Genomic DNA, 20,872 nt, shown 5'->3' with positions numbered 1-20,872 from the left:
TAATGATAGAAACCTTTGGTTTTTAATATTGAACTCCTATTAATTATGACATTTTATTTGAAGAAGATCTAATACATAAAATTAAAGTAGGTTGGCTAAAATGGAGAGGTGCTTTAGGCATGTTGTGTGTCTGTAAAATACCTTTAAAATTAAAAGGAAAATTTTATAGGACTGCTGTAAGACCAGCTATACTATATGGATCAGAATCTTGGGCAACCAAGAAACAACATATCCAAAAAGTAAAAGTTGCCGAAATGAAAATGCTAAGGTGGATGAGTCACATAACGTTAAAGATAAATTAAGGAATGAACATATTCACGGTAAGTTAGGCATAGCAAAAAAGAATATAAGGAGGGCCAGCTGAGATGGTTTGGGCACATACAACTTAAGCCAAATAGAGAACAAATGACAAGTGAGCCAATTATTGTTAGCGGTAGTAGAAGGGTTAGCTAAAATGACGTCGAACGAGATATTGAGTAAGAGTTTTTATCAGCCCTCAAGTTGTTGGATGAAATTGCCCATGATCGTGTAAATTGGCATAAAAGGATTCATGTAGCTGACTCCACCTAGTGGGACTTAAGGCCTAGCTTGTTGTTTGTTGTCGTCGTTGTTGATTGTTATGCCCGAACTAGTTTTATTTGCACAAGAAATAATTTAGTTGATTTATTGATTTTATTATATTACTATAGAACTTTAATATTCCTATCATTTTACAATTATTGCGCCTTACATACCAGATAATTGTCATTTTTATGTATTTTACAATACTTTAGTTCTAAATCATGCATTCTTATGTCTACTACCAGTTTCCAATATTTCATAAAATTTCAACATTTCATCACTAATTTCCACCATTTTTTATAAATTGAATTGAAACTTCTATATTTTTGAATCATCAAAATTTTAGTCAAAATCAAATTTTAAAACCCAATATGGACCAATTCTAGTTTTTTGGGAGAGATCATGTCACATATCAGCTCCAACAAGTTTTTCATATCTAAACAGTTCAAGGATGGCGAGTATCGTACAGAAAAGAGCTATTAAGTACAAATAGTTCTGCAAAACCCAAATTGCTTCTAGAAAATTCTAATGCATTACTCATGCCATGTTTCAGAAATTGACCTACCGGGTGGGTGATTCCATAGCGTAATACTGCATTGCGAATGGCTTCCAAGTCTTTCTCATTGTCAAACTTTGCAGAGTGCACTCCCACAACGGTGAACTGACAAACATGAGCACAAAAGTATGTAACAACTATACATGCAACCATAATTTGATTACTGAAACAATCATCTCACAATTCTACACAGAAATCACACTTAATTTGGAGGAATTTGAACAAGAAATACATAAGTGCTCACTGCATGCATAAGACAGAGAGACAGAGGAAGAACAAATCATCAGGTTGTAATTGTTCAATCAACAGTCATTCTCAGGTGCTGTACCTACTCTCAAAAAACTGGCACTTTGAGAAAGGGACTTATATTCATTCAACAAACTGGCTCACTCCCAAATTGAATGATTTTTCATTAATTTTTCCTACAGAATGCAGGAATCTCTTATCCTACTAAAATAATTTTTCAAGACACTACCACAAGGATTCATATGCCTGTTTTCTCATAAGCATTTCTTTCATATATGAATTGACGTTAAATATATTTAAAACTCCACTTGAATTCAAATGAACATACCATGGCTGGCAACATATGAAAGCTAAGAAGGACTTGAAAGGAATGATATGAAGAACCAACAATATTACCATAGCACTATAGCACTACTCTGCAGGGCCTAAATTTTCTGATTTCCCCCAAAGTTTGTATAAGGACTCATGGTTGACCAATTTCTTTTTCAACATATATTTTAGTAATCTCTTGCTCACAGTATAAAAAACTTGGAAAAAAAAGAAAGTAAATGCTGAATATCTTTTCTTGCAAAAAACTTAGGGAAAAAAAGGCAGAATACTGTAATTCAACAAAATATAGGAACAACATAGCAAGATCAAGGTGAATTTAATAGAGCAACAATGTCATTGACAACTATAATCTACAGCAGAAGCACCCACTGGTCTATGTCTCAATTATTTATACACACATTTTTGTGTGTATGCACATTTTCACTTGATATAAGGCATTGTAGTGGTGGTTGAAATTAATACACACACACACACAGATTTGGCCATTCCAGTTCTCAGAGACTGGAAAGCCACTGTTAAATAATGTATTTGTATATTTCCCAACATAAAAGAAGAAATTAAATTTAAAAAATGTTACGTTAGACTTATCATTTTTGTCACATAAGCTATTTTAGCCATGCTGTCAGTGGAATGGCTCCAGTGTTATAAAAATTTATTCAGAAACAAGGCAATGAGTCTAACAGATATAAAGAAGTAAATACAAAAAAGATAGGAACAACACAAAGTGAATAAAACATTTATACATTTGATCGATCAGTTTCACAGAGGTATTATTTATACAAGGTCCTGGGTAGCCAAGAGATGCAAGAGGGAATAAATTAAGATTTACCGGCATATCTTTATATTTTTTCTCCAAAAACTCTAGATCCGGTAGCACGTGCATACAATTTATGCAACAATAAGTCCAAAAATCCAGTAGAACCACCTTTCCTTTCAAATCCTGTTCAAGCATATAAATAGTTTAGACTGAAGCTCAGCTCCAACAAATGTGGCTGTAGGATATAGGATTTTAGTGAAAATAAATAAAATGTACTACTGTTACATAACAAGAGTTCTTCCACTGGAAACTGATTCATAGGGAAAAGAGACACATCATATAGATAATTTTCAACAGATTTCAGAATAATTTACTTTATGACAGTGAGCCCACACTCAATGGTAAGGGTGTTACATCCAAATCTGAAGGTCATACATACATATCACAGAAACAGACTCTCCAAGCATAGAGATAAGACTGTCATGTACCCTGGACCCCGATGGCATGGAAGCATTGTCCACTAGGTGTTACATTTTTCAGAATAATATACTGTAAACCAAGTATGTATTTTCCCAAATTGCAACAATAGCTCTAATAAAACAAGAAATAACCCCTGCCCCAAAAAAACTGTAGCTCTCAGATATAATACTCCGTGGGTTTGATGGATGATATAAAACTAAAATCCAACATTTCAGAACCAGCTTTCAATAACTCACAACCAGAATCAAAACAATAAACTTAGTCAGAGCAAAGAACAATGAGTTATAAAGTAAACTTGCTCAATGGTCAAATGACTACCATTCTTGTGATGTTTCTCTGGTTCACAACCACCAATACAAGTAACAATGAGTGGTGGGCATAGTGCACAATTTTAAAAAAACATATCCAAAACTCATATAACATAATTTGAAATCTTGTTCAATGCTGATACATTGAACAACCAGTAAAGAGAGAGAATCAATATATATATATATATATATGCATAAACAACCACATACAAAAACTAAATTTGAATTTTTTGAACAATAAATAGAAAGTAGCAGCAGGCAAATGGAACCTCATAATGAATTTACCCTGCGTAATTGAAGGGGAGCAGTATTTAGCCAATCAAGTTTATAAGGAAACTCTGGCACAGTAGTAGTTCCCCTTCATAAAGAAAGATGACAGTTAATTAGGTGAAATTTTTATTGAAAAAAATATATAAAAATAAAAAATATAATATCTAACACAAAGATATGGAACATAATTAATAAAATACAATTATAATGGACAGCATGAATTTGATAAGAAGGGGAGAATTTACACTCACCTGGTCTCCAAATCTGAGATATAGTTGACGAATTGCTGGATTCGTGCAGATTGAGATTCACCTATAATGAGTAAAGGAGTAACCAAGGTTTTAAATTTTGATTTCAACTTAAATTTTGGAACTCCAAAATATGGAAATTTCCATGGAAACTTCAAATTCGATGTTAATTTCGATTTTGATTGAAAAAGTAACGAAAATCAGTAGTAAAGCATGAATTCTTTTATGAAACTATAGAAATGGTTATTCAAAATAATAATGTAAGTTTTAACACTAATATATTACAAGTTAAACACATTTATGCTTTGTTTGAGGAGGAAAAGTTGTAATATAATATGTGTATCGAACATTGTTAGATAGTCTGCATTAAACTATTTAGTTAATACAAACGAAATTCATAAATCATTTAAATATTATTTATTATACAAATAATGATAATTTAGACATGAATAGTTATATAAAATGTTAGTGTAAGTTTATTTTTTCATATCATTTCAAAAGTTCTCGTAATAATCTTTTGTTTCAATAAAAAAAAAATTAAGAGAGAAATTTCACTTCACTCCTAAATCTCTCATTTGAATTCCGAGGAAATTTCATTCTATAGTTAAAATTTCAAGGAACAAAACCATGTCTAGTACAAAGAAAAATGATAGGTACAATCAAAAGAATGCCATCTCCGAGAACACAAACATACATTGGTAGAAAAAAGAAAAGAGCAACTGAAACCAAAATGCAAGGTAGGAAAGAACAAACAATGAACCAGATGTAAATATTTCACTAAAAATGTCAGTACCTTCAGTCCGTTTCACAGTAGGACGAACGACTCCAAATAACAAGTCCCAAATAGCTTTTGGTGATGCATATTGCATTGCCTGCAATGCATTGCATTATTGAAATTTATAAAAATAAAACAAGATAATATTTCAAAATTCATAAGATCTACGAAGAATAAAAAATTCAGAAATTCAAAATAGATCTAAAATATGTAATATTTCAGAGTTGTTTTTTGTTAAAAAGTCATACCTTCCAGTTTGACAAGGCAAAATAGAAACAAGATACAGCAATGGCCAAACTCCCATATCTCACAATATCTCGCCGAGAACCCTGCAACCTGTCCATAGATTATTTCTCCAACCTCGAGCTAATCTTGCTTTAGATATCTATGCAAAACCCACAAGTATGAATAGCCAATGATTCGACCTAACCAATCTATACATGTGGATCTGGCATGCAAAATTTCAAGGCATTAGAATATCTACTCTGTAATCTAAACTTTTAATTAATGCACTAGCAGACAAAATGGGATAGTTAACTATATCAATCAAATTGCAACTAGATGTGCATGATATACATGCACAGAACATTAAATCCAATGAAAATCATTCTTTGATTTTCACCTGCTGAACATAGATTATCTTGCATGTATAAACATTAACTTTTGATCACACCAGTTACAGAATGGTGTCAGAATAGCCAGTTTTACACCTGCTGAGATTGGATTATATATATCAAACATCACCATTATCCCATTATCATATCTGCACATATGCAAAAGTTGCTTTAGTAAAATATGAAGGCACCCCAATTTGCATGCTGCAATTATTTATCATGATGACGCACAAACCACTACACCTTTTTTTCTTTTACATGCTCCGGTGGATACAATTCACTAATAGATTGAGAAACTGAGCTACATAATGCATATCTTCTTGATTTTTACAAGTATGATCAACAAAGATATAATTTTCCATTTGTAGTTTGAAGATGATGTTTTGCATCTTTACAAAGCATTCCATGATTCATTGGGGATTATTAGATGCAAGCTTCATTGAGACTGAATGGGGTTCAAATATTAATCTTCCCAAACTGACCCTTTTTTAGTAGGTGGTGTTAACACAATTTAAGAACTTGCAGGGGGCACAAGAGGTGCAGGGCTTCTTCTCTTCCACTTGAGCAATTGAGTCCACCCATGGGAGCACAGTCAAGTGCTCTTCTTTCAAGGATCCAGTGGGTGAAGCATTTTTTAAGTAGAAAATAAAGAGATTTCATTAATAGGAGAAAAATTACAAAAAAGAGAATAAGTCATCTACCAAAAAAATTCTGGAACAAACCAGAAGGAAAAAACTAAAAAACACAAAGAAAGAAAAAGAAACATCAAGTAAGATTCCTCTGATCTCACTGAACTTTCGAAAAGTTAAATCCCTTAAAAAACACAAACCTAACGCACTAAAAAGAGGCCAAGTAGTGAATCTTTTCCAAACCAGCAGCCAATTCAAATTTTTCCCCAAAAAAATCAGTGCATTAGCTCCAACCATAACTCCAACAAAACTGCAAAAATACCACATTTCCGTAACACAGTCCTATCCTTTCTCAATTTTTTCCCCCAAAAGAAAATCAGCGCATTACGCTAACCATAATCCCAACAACATTGCAAAAGTACTACATTTCCATAATGCATTTCCATAACCTTCCTCCTTCCAAAACACTCAAATAAAGTAGCCAGTAGGTGAAGCATTACAAGTACCAGTTTTCCTTGTGCAGAAGAACTTAAGCATGGATAGCATTGCTTCTAGAGCTTTTCGTCCAATCATCCATTTTATTCCAATTCTCTTTTCACCATACCAACAGGAATGCTCAATAAATCAAGCAGGCTGCAGAGGCAGCTCCAGTGGAATAGGAAGATGATGAACCCCGATATCACTGTTGAAGCAAGCATAGAATGTGGGTTTCATGTCAGACTCTAGTTCACATGAACAAAGTGAATTAGGCACGTGGTCATGACACTTTGAGATTTGAAATAGGAAATAAAGAAACGGATGCTTACAAGATTTTTTTATACTGGCAAAGACTCATCATACTCTATGTTTAGGTGAAGGTTTGAAGACTTGTAATTGCACTCCTTGTAGCTAGCTGTTAATGAAGTTGTCGTAAAATATTATCATTCAGCACAATCTGCTAGATTAAAGGGTGTGAGCTGGGTCTAAGTTTTTTGCCTCACGAGTCAAAACTTTTTTCCAGCTCACCATGGCCTACCCTACAAACAGATCCTTTTTCTCCTTTTTTTTCCTTTCATTGGCTAATCAAATTCCACCAGTGCTTTCAATCACATATTATGTTTGGATGAATAAATAAGATAAGATCACAGTAACTGTTCATCTCATGTATAGAAGATGAACTATTCCAAATCGACGTTTCACATGCTAAAAGAGTCATGAATGGGTTACCACTAGTTGATTAATCCCAGCATTAGTCACTAAGGGTTTTAGAACCTTTCTATACAGATACATGGTAAATTTTGCTCACCTCAGGCAAGGAAAAATAAATAAATAAGGATCACATAGATGTAAACAGCTGTTTGTGACCAACAGATCAAGAGATTTTGGAAGCAGCATAAAAGAATTTTAGAGCATGTTAAGCAGAATATCCAGGGAAAACTTAAATTGGAGATCCTCATAAGCATATTCCAAATGGATAAGAAGGCTTGCAACCTGTAAACCATTTTCACAAAATTTTGGTACCCTGTTAAAGTTTAAGATAATTTTGAATAAATCTGCAGCAATGCAATTTGCAAAATTGTTAGATTACCACATCACCTAAAAGCTTAAACTGTTAGGTTGAGAGGCAGCAATGTATATCAAACTTTAACACTCTCTCGCACATGCAGCCCAATTGCATGTGGAGAGATAAACAAATAATAAATAACACCCACTACAGGAAATAAGACAATTTTTTTTTAATAAACGAGAACAATAAACGCAGGCAAGAAGAGTAGACCCAAGACATCCTTGAAACCATGGCTTTGATACCATGTTAGATTACCACTTTACCTAAAAAGTTAAGCTATTAGGTTGTGGGCCAACAATATATATCATGTTTTAACAGAAGTCATATTCCAAATAGAGCCCTTGAAAACGTTTGGTCCCTTTCCTCATTGAGTAGCTTTCTCCCTTATATCGATGGTTCCAAAAAAAAAAAAACATGACTTAAATTCAAAAAAAAAAAAAAAAGAGTTGTGGGATGAAAGAAGACAAAAAAAAAAAATTAAAATTGCAACTATACTGAACATATTTCATGTAAAACAAAATAATTTATGGTGTGATGATAACCCATCATACTTCTATTTAAAAAAAATTTAAAAATTGCAAGTATACTAAACATATTTCATATAAACCAAAATAATTTATGGTGTTATGATGATGACGCATCATACTTCAATTTACTTATCCTAATGCAGAACATGTCTTACCCCTCAAATGAGGAGATCTTATCAGTGGGAGACTCTGTATTCTGGATAGACAAACTATCCATTCCTTCAATGGGCGTTGAGGTTGACACTTGTCCAAAAGAATTAATATACTGAGTTCCCTGCATCTTCTCATCTGCAAAGGTTTGTCTTCACTTAGGTTTCATTATAACATAAAATAAACAATCTTAACCACTGTCCATGAAAGTATAAATAGAGAACACTACTTCTAGTGCCAATTGTAAGATTTGCTCAGCTGCGCTGCCTTTTTTTCGTTAAAAAAAAGGACTTTTTTATTAGTAAAAAAAATAAACATTGATTAAAAAATAAATAAATAAATAAATAAAGAAGAAGAAGAAGAAAGGAATACTAGTCAGAGGATGAGAAAACCTTGTAATTAACAGAAAGAAATGGAAAACAAAAAGGTCAATAAAATAAAAACATCAAACAACAACACTGTCCAATCACATTTATCATCAGTGAAGCAGGCCCTATTTAACAATTTTAAAAAAAAAAAAAAGAAAAAAAAATCTAGAAGCATAAGTCCATAAAAGGGCAAGAAAATGATTCTTTCCCACAACTTCAAAGATAAAGATTGAGAAAAATTGAGTATTTCCCTGGAGCCACAGACAATAAGGCACCCCAAAAATGCACATTCACCCATCTTTTAGCTCCCTTCCTTCCAGAGCCCATGAAAGAATGATCAAAAAGGCCTCCAAGGTCCCCAGACAAACCCAATGCTCTCCAGAAAAAAACAAACTGAACATAAAACTAAACAAAAATACAAACTAAGAATTTTAAAAATGGTAAAAAAGGGCTCACTTTGGCTTAGCAGAAAGAAATAACTTTCAACATGTATAGCGTATTACAAGAAAGGTCCTAGTTATAGTATTCAAGAAATGGCACAGCTGTAGCTTCACCAGTCTACATTATTAATGGTACAAAAAGAGAATTGTAGCATAATCTCAGACTACATACTATGGCAACCAGAGTCACCACTGAGAATATCATCAAGTGAAACACTTCCTATCTCCTTTCTGATAAGGGATGGCCCAGCCGGTCTCAAAGTTTTCTCTGATAATGTTGTTGTCACAGCTATGCATCTGTCCACAGTCGGAAACAGTCACAATTAAGCAGAAGCATAATCCACATAAAAATATCCTATAGAAATGACCAAAACAGACAAGAAACACCCAATTTTCTAAAATTATAGAAAGTACATGTAGGAAAACAAAGAGATTCAATTTGAAGCCGCATGTTGGAACACAAAAGCAAACTATTTTCTACGGCTGGTTCTAGAAAATGCATTGAACATAACTTTCCATTAACATCTAACAACAATAGAAGCATTTAATGTCAGCAGATTTACCTCATTTCTGCAGCTTTGGCAGCTTCTACTCCAGCTAACGCATCTTCAATTACAATACACTGGGGGAAAAGATATGCAAGTCATTTGTTGGGCTAAAAAACAACCAATAATGAATCAACAGATGAGCTGCTGAAGAGTACTAGAATCCCCAGGAATTCAAAGGCTAAACGACAAAAAATTTCAGCAGAAACTCCTTAGTCCTTACAAGGCACACACAAATAGAATGAAGTGCTCAAAAAAATTAATTACGTTTATTATAATTACTATATACAAAAGTAAACACAGCATAAATTATTTATTAGACAAAAAAAAACCCCATATTTTAGAAATAAGACAAAATTTCTTTAAAATATTTAAGTAAAATAAGATAAAAATTTGAATTTAAAGAAATCATTTCAAATAGATTAAGAATACTAAAGATTTAAAAAGAGCAGCCCAGTGCACAAATCTCCCACATATGCGGGGTCCACATGCCTTTGATTTGCTTTGGATGCCAATTCAAAGGGGCTCTATTTCTATAAATAGCAATAATAAATTTGGGTCATTCTAATGGGCGAATACTTATTGGGGTTTAAGATGTTCTATGCGAGTCCTTAAAGGAGTGTTTGCTCAAATATATCCTTTGGTTACTCCTTATAATATATGCCGTGGGCAATGGATCTCAGATTCTTTTTGGAAGATGCTTGGGTGGGTGATTGTGCTCTTTCCATTCCTTTTCCTCGTTTACATCGTCTCTTTTTAACACATAAGAATTTCAACGCTTCTTTTACTAATTCAAATGGGTATGCTTCTTCCTAGGATTCCATTTTCACAGACCTATAAATAATGAGTTAGAGGAACTCTCTTCTTTGTTGGTTCTGTTGTAGGGCTGTCATCTCTTGAGTGAGAGAAATACTTGGGGTTGGGTTTTGGATTCCTCAAGTTTCCATTCTTCAAGCTCTTTCTTTGAGTATTTGATCAGATGCTTTTAATTCCTTTTCCCTTCATTGTTGTATCTGTGTTTACTTGTTGGTTGTTCTTAATAGAGTTAACACCAGCTGCTCGTTGAGGAAAACATTGTGAAATTCCAAAAGGTAATTACTATGCTGAAAATTTTCGAAAAATCCAGGATCAACATGTCCAAGAGTGGAGTGGCAGTTAGTAATGTGGATAACAGAGTTTTAGAAAGGTGTAAGGATAACAGAGTTTTAGAAAGGTGTAAGGCCCTGGTGGGTTGTGCTACACTGCTACCTTGGTGTGGCCACTCAACTATCTCGGTCCCCCTCTTGGTGGCAATCCCAATCCAGTAGCATTCTGGGATCCTGTGATTGAGAGGGTTGGTAGGAGGTTGGAAGGGAGGAAAAGAAAAAGTATTTATCCTTAGGAGGTTGTACCGCCCTCACTAGTGCAGCCATTTCTAATGTTCATATTTACCTTCTATCCCTATTTAGCTTGTCCGAGTGTGTTGCTGAGACCCTTGAGAGAATGATCCATGACTTTCTTTGCTCTGGCTCTATTGAGAATAAGAAAGATCATATTGTCAGTTGGGAGGTGCTGAATAGGCCAAAATCAGAAGGAAGGCTGGGGCTTGGTGATGTGGTTACCAATAGCATCTCCCTTATTGGAACGAAGTGAACAAAAGTATGGGACATGGGACTCATGGAATGGATGGTGTTGACTTTTTGAGTCTGATCCCATTTTGATAATGACAAAACACAATTATCTCATCTGTGCATTGAGCCTTTTTAGCAGGATCATTATTTAGCATGCACGGATGATACGAATGCTATGGAAGCCATGAGAAACTTGAAGTGCATACGACCTGACATATTCCATGAAATTAAAAGAGCAAAAGGATGAAGATATCTCAGATTTTCAGTTGTAATGTATGTTTAGTCCCACTTGTATTTACATATTTTATAAGATATAATTGGGAGCTCAAATATGGCTTTGGATTAAGCATAGGACCTCCAAGTAACATGAAAATTTTTTTTCATAAAATGCCTAACTTATACAAATGTTTTTAAATGGTTTTAAAGTTAAAAGATGGCAAAAACTAATTTTTACAAAGGGGTTAGTTGACCGGCCAGCCGACCGAACAGTATAAATGAGCATTTTTCTCAATCCATAACTTCTTATCCTAACAAGTGTTCAACATAAAAGTTGTGGGATTTTCTCTTAGCTTTCTATTGATACTAGGAATGTCTAATTTGGAATCATATAGAAAAAGTTATGGCCAAAACACTGAAAGGTGTACGCAGTAGAAAAATTTCCTTCATGTTTCTTACATCACATTGATGGGCATTTTTCTTAATCCATAACTTTTTATCTTAAAATGTGTTCAACATAAAAGTTGGGGGATTTTCTCTTAACTTTATGTTGACACCAAGAACGTCCAACTTGGAGTTCTATAGTAAAAGTTATGTCCAAAACACTGAAGGTCGCTCGCGCAGAACGTCGGTTCAGCGCGGATACGTGCAGAATTTTCTTGACTAAATTGATCCAACATCCAAAACCTAACCTAAGGCCGAGAACACTTTTAAATATGACCTCTAAACTCTAGAGCATGAGTTTTTGTCTACCTTTTGAGAGTTTTGAACAGATTGCCAAACTTTTGCATACTTTGCCTACACTATCAAGTTCAAACATCTTTTGGGCATTCTCTCAGCTTCACAAAGGGCATTCACGCACGCATCTTGCTAGCACGTTTGATATTGAGGTTTGGTATACAAGGTTTTATATTTGGGCATTTAATCTTCATTGTAAAAGCTTTTCTTCTCTCATATTTTTATTTAATATTTTATTGAGAGAGCAAGAACCTTAAGTTTCATATTTTTGTTTGAAAAATTTTGTGGGAAAAGTTCATTCTAGGACTTTAAAATCTTTGAAGCATTCTTGATATTATTTTTATTCAAAGATTTAATATTCTTTTATTCGTGCCAAAAGTTATTTGAGAAAACACTAGATCTCCAACACATATTATTTAAAAAATAAATTTTTGGAGATATTTGCATTGGGTGTAGATCTTTGAGAAAACTCATCATACATATTTTTATATACAAAGATCATATATTTGATTATTATTGTAATCATCACATACATTCATTGAGCTTCAAGTTATATCCTATGAATGTGTTTTAGGAATTTTCTTGTACTCATTAGCTTGTTCAGAAGCATCTGAGTTTTCATCAATTTTATCAATCTATTGTATTATCGGTTCGGGTTGTGAACCGGGGAAGAGGAAGTTGTGTCTTTTGTAAGCAGCGAAGTAAGAGGAAGTTGTGCCTCTTGTAAGCAGCGGAGTAGGAGGAAGCTGCGCCTCTTGTAAGCAGTGGTTTGTAACGAGAAGCTCCGTCCGGGTTTAAGGAACAGATTAGTGGAATCCTTGGGTGTTTTGCCCAAGGTGAGGACGTAGGCCAGGTTTGGCCAAACCTCGTTAAAAATTTGGTGTCTACGCTCTCTCTCTGTCCCTCTTTATATTTCCGCACTTATATTCATATTATACCTGCTGTGCATGCTTTACATATTGGTATATATGAATATCTAAAATACGTGAGAATAATTGGGTAATACTGAATTAATTGAGATATCCACAGATTAAATCAATTAAGTTGTATAATACTGAAATCGGTGTATATCCAAGTTTGTGCTTGTATGTTTAGGTTTTCAATTAAGGATTGAAGTACCAAAATATTTTTAAATACCCAATTCACCCCCCCTCTTGGGATTACACCTAAATTAACAGGTGGGACTCTGCAAGAAGCAACAAAGTTTCTCATGCATGCCCATGGAAGTTTGTGTCCTGAGTTGCTTGTCTTTTCTTTCCCTTTATGCATTTCAAAGTAAAAAATGGCAGCAGGGTTAGATTCTAGGAGGATGTAAGGGTGGGAGTGTCAATAGTTATGCTGCTCATTTAGCATTATTAGTATGTGCTAAAGTTATGTTAGTGTGAGTTCGCAAGGATATTATGATCATTGGTATGTACTTGACAAATATTGTAAATAAAGGGAGAGACCTATCATTGAGGTCAGGTCTTCCATTTTACCTTGTTATTCAACACGGTATCAGAACAAGATCCAACCTAAACCCTACCGCCAAACCAAACCCTAAATTTGATCATCCTAGCAAAGTATGACAAATTAGTATCAATTTCTTCAGAAAAAAAAAAATATAATAGATTACAAATCACCTAAACATGACTTATAGACTTATAGTTCTGACTTTGAACATATATATATATATATATATATATATATATATATATATTAGTTTATAGTTTCCACAATTTAAAAAATATAACTCATTAGTACTAGATGAACAGATGCTATAAGTATCATATATTAGTTATTGAAAAGAAAACATAAATTCCTATGATAACTAAGATATTTTTCTTTTACTTTATAAAAAATTTTCATCAATAAAGATAAAATTCATAAACTTAAGTATGGTGTTTAACAATTTAAAGCGAATGGATGGAATTTAGCCTACAACAGTGGAAGAGGTTCCTAAGAAAGACAGAGAAGCTGGAGATCTTACGGATAAAATGGACTTAAAGTAGACTATTTGGAGGAGATGAAGTACACATGGATGGTGGCAAAAGTTGTAAGTTGGAGGGTCAAAGGGAATTAGCAAATTTGAAGAGCGTGGTAAATTATGACGGGAAGGAGTTGAAAAGGGGTCTCCTTGGTTAACTTTGTCTAGAGTTATTTTGAGATCATGTGTTTTTTATTTTTGTTTTTCCATTTTTCTTTTTCTTTGGGGGTTTTTCTTGTTTTTATTTGGTAGATTCCTTGTCCCTGCACATTGTATCTTCCCTTCTATCTATCTAATATAGCTTTTTTATAGAAAAATAATAAAAATAAAAATAAACTTTAGTATGAAGAAGCACTATCAATTACTACAGAAAAAATTTATAATACATACAAATTACCTAAATATGATTTATACTTCTTACTTTGAAAGATTAAATAATTTACATAGAAGTAAAAATCATTCACTTATAATATATTACGATACCTAAACATGATTTATAGTTCTTACTTTGAAAGATTAAATAGTTTACATATAAGTACTTAAGATCATTCACTTGCAATCACATGCAGTGCACATGATACATACCTATTAGTTTATAGAAAATACCAGTGACACTAATTTTTTCCCATTGCAAACTTCATGAAAAGGTGATCCAGCAAACCTCAAAGCTTATCTCAAGAAAATGTTTTCCAGAAAAAAATAAATAAATAAAGTAAACCCTATATAGAAAGTCTATGAATCTCTATGAATCTGTAACATTAATCTTAGGCAAATAGCTCTTTCAACTTTACCAAACAGAAGGACGAGAATAACACTTTCAAGTTTCAAGTTAGTCTCTTGCCAATGATGCCTGCTACAAAAAAAAAAAAATGCATATCTGCTGCTATACCTCGCTAGGGGGCACATTTAGAATCTTTGACGCAGCTAAAAATATATCAGGTGCAGGTTTGAGATTCTCAAAAGCATCCGCTGACACAATAGCATCAAACCTGATAAATGTGGGGCAACAAAATAACATCAAGAAAAACCATGATGCAATAAAAGAAGCAAAACTTAACATTCATCCTTCGAGAGTTCCAAAAAATTAAGACCTATGAAACCCATTCCATACTCAAAAATTCAAGGCAATAATTTTTCCATAAATAGACATCCAAAAAGGGGAGCTTATTTTCTCAGAGATTACCTCTCATGCATCAAATTGTCAGATAATGCACGCATAAACACAAAGGTTATGTTAGGTTTGCATAATGCTTATTCCTAGGAACAGCATGATCATAGTCTAGATATGATAGCTTGCAAACTAAATAGTTTTGCTATCATAGATTCATAAGGCAAATGACAATGCAAAAGCTGGGTTCATCGTACATGGAATAGGATAAGAAGAAGCATTCTAATGGTGAAATGTGGGAATAATCATTCCTTGCATATTCCACATTATGACTTACCAGAAAGATTTTGCATTTTCATTTGCTTTATGACGACAATACTTCTTTTGTAAACTATCAAATTCCTATACTATAATCATTCTATTCCTACATTCTGTAAACCAAACATAATCTAAGCATAATAATTAGGTTTTCCAAACTCTCCTATTACTTCCATTTTGGACAGGCCAAATTTAACTTATGGAATTTTATGCCCCATTACACCCATACAAGATGATTTGTTTTAGGGTTCCCAGAGTCTGAATTTACTGGAATTCAGTTCAGAGTTAAAGATTTAAACCAAGATTGCAATAATTCAATAGCAAAGCATATATAATTATTTCAATTTTTAATTACAAATCACCAAGATGATAAAGTCAAAAGAGGAAATATTACAGACTAAACTTACATGGACAACGATAAGCCCGCAGCAGCTAAATTTGCATCCACCTTGATACGGTCAGCACTAGATGCCACAGCAACTTTAAGGCCATTGTTTTTACACTGTTGGACAGTAGCATTCCCCAATCATTTCGTGCAGGTTAAAGTATCATTTCACTCATTATTCATTGACTCGCATACCTGAGTAACAAGTTCAATGGCACCTGGGAATCCAATTCCAGAGTTTGGCCTTGCATACTGCAAGAGAAGGAACATATTGATTTAACAACAGAGGCCCTCATTGCAGCGTACAACAAGAAAGAAATCAAGCATGATGCTCCAATCACCTTCTCTAGATATATCTCGAAAAACCTCTTCTTCGCAGCTTCAGGACTGAATCCTACAACTCCCTTTGCGGTAGCAACACCTCCCAAAAAGTTTGCTTCCCCTGGACATTAGTATACACATTTTACTGTTGCTTTCATTCCTTCAAATTTAACACCTAATATGCTACAAAAGATCACCTTATTATCCTCAAATGCTGTTCTTGCTCAACCTTACATTTGGTTTGCAAAATCTCTACTCTTAAGAATAGGATGTTTATGTACATGGATTTGAGAGCTTATGAAAGAAAAAGCAAATGCTAATGTAAAAAACTATTATTAATCCATAACATGGAATAGACAAGGAATGATTCCAAAATTTTCCATGGGAATGGACCCAATGGCTATTCCTATTCTCTTCCATGTTTGATGGACTTGCACACACTTTTGCATTGTTGTTTGTTTTATGATGACAAAATTTTCTCCTTTGTAGCAATTAAATCCCTACGTCATGACCATTATTCTTATGAATATATATGCCATGAATCAAGCATAAACTAAATATGTTTCCAACTTCAACTGCCCAAGTTGCCCACAATGAATTAGGTGGACAGTTCAAATTGACAATGGACTATGAATCCTTGTCAATTACTTAGGTCCATTGTCAATTACTTAGGGCTCTGAGGAATTAGAGGGGGATCAAGCACAGACGTAGGGAAAGCAAATGCGAAGCTCTTAGAACCACTATATTCTACCAAAAAGATCCTGGCTATATTTACTAATTTTCCTCGACCTTAAAGAAGAAAAGCATTGTCATTTTTGGCCTTGTAGAATCGGTACAAAACTAACCCAAAAAGTGTTTGGAGGTTAGCAATCCTCTATATCTTAAAGGGGAATTTTAACCTACAACATTTAGTGAATGGGTGATACATGTGTGCATAAATATGTAGATAAATTACATATGCATGCGCATTTAATATATATGCATATATGCTAGTGTATGCATGCGTGTGTGTGTGTGCATGTTTTTGGGCATGCAAAACTCACAGGCACATAAAAACATTGGGCAAATCAACTCCCATGCATTGCCAAATCCACCCTTAAATTAACCTAACATTTTTCTCTTTAATCTCAATCTTCCAAACTCAACACACATAATGTTTAGAAACTACATTTTACTTTAATAAGCATCAAAAGTCACTCAACCCCATGAATATATTTGGTTTGGGGAGAGGGAGTGTTGGCTGCGGGGCAACACACATAATATTTAGAGACTACACATTACTTTAATGAGCATCAAAAGTCACTCAACCCCATGACTACATTTGGTTTGGGGAGAGGGAGTGTTGGCGGCGGGGCAGGCAATAAATGAGCCGCCAACCTGGGGACAAGTGAGTCAACTCAGCTTGTGACCTCCTCGAGCTTGGTTCAACCATAGTGAAGCTCAAGTGAAGCTTTAATAATTCGAGGAGCTTGACAAGTTGAATTTGAATTTGTGGAGAACTTAATAAATCTTGTTTTCATTATTTTATTATTTTTTTAATTTCATAAATAATATATTATTTATTTTATACTTATAGTTAGCATTAGTTTTACCAAAATCGAACTTAATCGAGTCAAAAACATTTGAATTTTTAAAAATCATAAATGAGTAGAGCTCGAGTTCAACAGCTTTAAAATGGATTGAGTTCTAGTCTGATTTTTGAGTTCAAAATTTTCCCTACTCGAATACACTTCTATGCTACATAATATGAACAAAACAATTACGCATTAGACCGGGCGGGAATTAATTAATTACCTGTGCCCATGAACGGCACGAAATCGTCGGCGGTGACTTGGACGCCGATCTCGGCGAACACGTCGACGGCGGCCATCCGCGACGGCTCTTCACTGTTGCAGAGAACTCCGTCCATGTCGAAAAGCACCGCCGACACCTTGCCCCACTCGCTTCCGGCTGCGGCACCCGGAGGATTCCTGTCTTCCAGCTTCACACACGCCTGAGCCGCCATTTTCCCGAGCCTGCGCACGAACGCGTGGCCACTGGGCCGTCGTCGGGTGACGGAAATGTGGCCGGAGATCAACGGCGGGAAGGAGGAGGAGAACAAAAATGTGAGGTAGGATTGAGGAGGAGAAGGTGATGAGAGTCTCAAGGCCATTAGCTCTCTCCAACCAGATGCGCGTAATGCTACTCTCATTTTGTTTTTGTTTTTTGTTTTTCTTTTTGGTGTTTTCTGTTTTTATTTTCTTTCTGTTTTTTTAAAAAAAAAATTGGGTTTGTTTAATTTGATTCCATAAAATTGCCTTCAAATTTTTGTGTCTTCGGCCATTTAAAGCACCTTTCAATGCTTAATTGATTATGAAAACAATAAATATTAAAAATAGTTAACGCCGCAATTTAATTAATATTTTGATAAATTATTTTTGTCTTATTGTAAATTTTTTTTTTAAGTTTTATTGCAATTCATAATAGACAATAAGATGTTGCCGTAAATAGTTAAATTTGATAAAAATAAAATATACATATATACATATATATATATATATATATTATACGCCCAAATTTGATAAAAATATCCATAAGGTTTTGATAGTTATAAAACCAATATTTGATATCTCACATAACTGTTCTTAAGTTACCTACAATCCTAGTAAGCTTAATAATAAGGTTACAAGAAAACTAATATTGATGTCTAACATAAATCCCACTAAATAATTAATAATCACTTGTGCGGTTACAGAAATCGCAATTGATGATTTACATAATCGTTGCATGTAACTTCTTAAAATATAAAGGTACCTCATGAATGTCAAGTTGAATGAAGGTTTGCCTCCACCACTACTATAAAAAGGGGGAGGAGGTAAGAATTTTATTATTACTCGTTTACATTTATTGTTGCAACTTATAGCATCTAACAGTTTCCTAACTTAGGTATCAGAGGAGGTAAGTGCGATTTGCCTCATATCCTTATCAAAAAATAAGTGTGTATTCCCCTACTCAAGCCAAATTCACTATCAACCGTCAATACTTTCACTATAGTGTGACTGCACTAATATTCATCTGTAACTACGGTACTGAACATCCACCACATCCAGTTCATCAGGATTTTTAAAACATATAATTGCAATTTATGTAATAACACGGTATAATACTCTCATAATTTTTCCAACGTAAAATTTGTGATAAATCTCATCATTATTTTCAATTAAACACATAACAAATATAACACCGTAAAATTCCATACATACTTAATTATGCATTAAAATAAATTAAACTTATGTCACATGATTTATATAATAATTATAATTTCATGAATTACCTAAAAACTTCTCATAAATATATATTTAGTAAGTTTAAGCAGGTATGGTCAACTTCACATATCAAAATTTAATCCCCAACCTATTTAAAAACTCAAATATGATCAAATTCTCGTAGTTTAATTGAACTCAGATATCTATTTAAATAAAACAAAATTCGTGTAGTTTAATTTAATTCAGGCATATATTTGAATAAAACCAATATAATTAATTTAACAAACTTAATTTAAACCAAACATATAAATATAATTAAATTCACGTAATTAATTAAAAATATGCATATTTTAAAAATAAAATATAAACATGAAAATAATTAAATTCTCGTATTCAATTTAAATTGGATATATTTTAAAATAAATTATGACATAATCTAACTCACTTACCACAATCTTAGAGTAGTGCCTACGGCGTGCAAAAGATAAAATTTTCCCCGTCAAATCCTTGAAGAGCGAAATTAGGATCCAGAAATGATATTTGCTTTTCAATTTCGCAGAGAAATTGAGAGAGAGTGAGAGAAATAGCGGAGATAATGAAGGGGGGTGAAATGTCTCATGTAGGTTCAGGATTCTTCTGGACCCTACCCTAAATATATATATATATATATATATATATATATATACATAATATATTATTTAATTAATAATTATGATTTACTTACTTACTTAATTAATTAATTAATTATTTTTACACTTACAAGCATATTGTTTTTGGGATCTTTACACCGGAGTACACCCCGGGTTCTCAAAGTCATTCTTGTTTGATTTCTTTTAGGTGGTCACGGTTGAATAACGGTTCAATAAAAGTTATTCGATTTTTTGCAGTAACAAACTTAATTAAATTGGGAAAAAAGCATTCAAAAATAAATAAATAAATTACACACAATTTTAAATTTGAAAATATAAAAAATTGATACTACACATCTATTTATTTATTTATTTAAAAAAAAAGTTAAAAAATATACAACACATGCAAACTTATAGATAAAATAATTGTTTTTTATGTTTGAGAATTATTTTTTACTAAAAAATTAGTGATAAATTGATCGGTTTATATAAAATTTTAATTTTAAAACTTTGCAAGCAAGATAACGTAAATGTTATTTTATCACGAACCAATTTTCATATAATCATATAGAAAATATAAATATAAAATTAGTAATTCACTTATTTATTTATAACTCTACATGAAGGCATTTAAAATTTATAAAGGAAATAATTATTTTTAAATTTTGAGAATTGTTTTTTCATTTTTGGAAGAAATAAATTAGTGAAGGGAGGAGTTTGTAGTTTCAATTTATCGAGGCATTGCATTATCCTCACGGTGACCACTTACAATGGATGAGGTTGGATTGCGAAAAACAAAGGAAAAGGAGAGAATAGGAAAAGGATAAAAATGCGGTGAGCGTGGATCGAACACGCGACCTTCAGATCTTCAGTCTGACGCTCTCCCAACTGAGCTATCCCCGCAAAGTCCGAATTTGCACCAGCCGGGAATCGAACCCGGGTCTGTACCGTGGCAGGGTACTATTCTACCACTAGACCACTGGTGC

General features: G+C 33.4%; 1 protein-coding gene and 2 non-coding genes across 3 annotated transcripts in view; all 3 read right to left on the bottom strand.

The window, feature by feature from the left end:
* LOC131153189 (protein SUPPRESSOR OF QUENCHING 1, chloroplastic) overlaps positions 1-18,203 on the bottom strand; it is a 45,974-nt gene extending 27,771 nt beyond the window's left edge. Inside the window, exons 1-14 of the mRNA XM_058105326.1 lie at positions 17,807-18,203; positions 16,033-16,133; positions 15,887-15,943; positions 15,714-15,808; positions 14,770-14,869; positions 9,369-9,427; positions 8,978-9,102; positions 8,003-8,135; positions 4,780-4,867; positions 4,550-4,628; positions 3,760-3,820; positions 3,524-3,596; positions 2,523-2,633; positions 1,127-1,222 (exon numbers count right to left, since the gene is read on the bottom strand). Coding sequence (XP_057961309.1) covers positions 1,127-1,222; positions 2,523-2,633; positions 3,524-3,596; positions 3,760-3,820; positions 4,550-4,628; positions 4,780-4,867; positions 8,003-8,135; positions 8,978-9,102; positions 9,369-9,427; positions 14,770-14,869; positions 15,714-15,808; positions 15,887-15,943; positions 16,033-16,133; positions 17,807-18,203 — 1,575 coding nt within the window. The remainder of the gene's footprint in view (positions 1-1,126; positions 1,223-2,522; positions 2,634-3,523; positions 3,597-3,759; positions 3,821-4,549; positions 4,629-4,779; positions 4,868-8,002; positions 8,136-8,977; positions 9,103-9,368; positions 9,428-14,769; positions 14,870-15,713; positions 15,809-15,886; positions 15,944-16,032; positions 16,134-17,806) is intronic.
* Positions 18,204-20,716: 2,513 nt separating this feature from the next.
* Positions 20,717-20,789, bottom strand: TRNAF-GAA (transfer RNA phenylalanine (anticodon GAA)). Its single transcript has one exon. It is a non-coding gene; the product is annotated as a tRNA-Phe (tRNA).
* A 12-nt stretch (positions 20,790-20,801) lies between these two features.
* On the bottom strand, positions 20,802-20,872 carry TRNAG-GCC (transfer RNA glycine (anticodon GCC)). Its single transcript has one exon. It is a non-coding gene; the product is annotated as a tRNA-Gly (tRNA).

Source organism: Malania oleifera, chromosome 4 (assembly GCF_029873635.1).
Source record: "Malania oleifera isolate guangnan ecotype guangnan chromosome 4, ASM2987363v1, whole genome shotgun sequence".
In the NCBI taxonomy this organism is placed as follows: domain Eukaryota; kingdom Viridiplantae; phylum Streptophyta; class Magnoliopsida; order Santalales; family Ximeniaceae; genus Malania; species Malania oleifera.
This window is presented reverse-complemented; position numbering and strand designations above follow the sequence as displayed.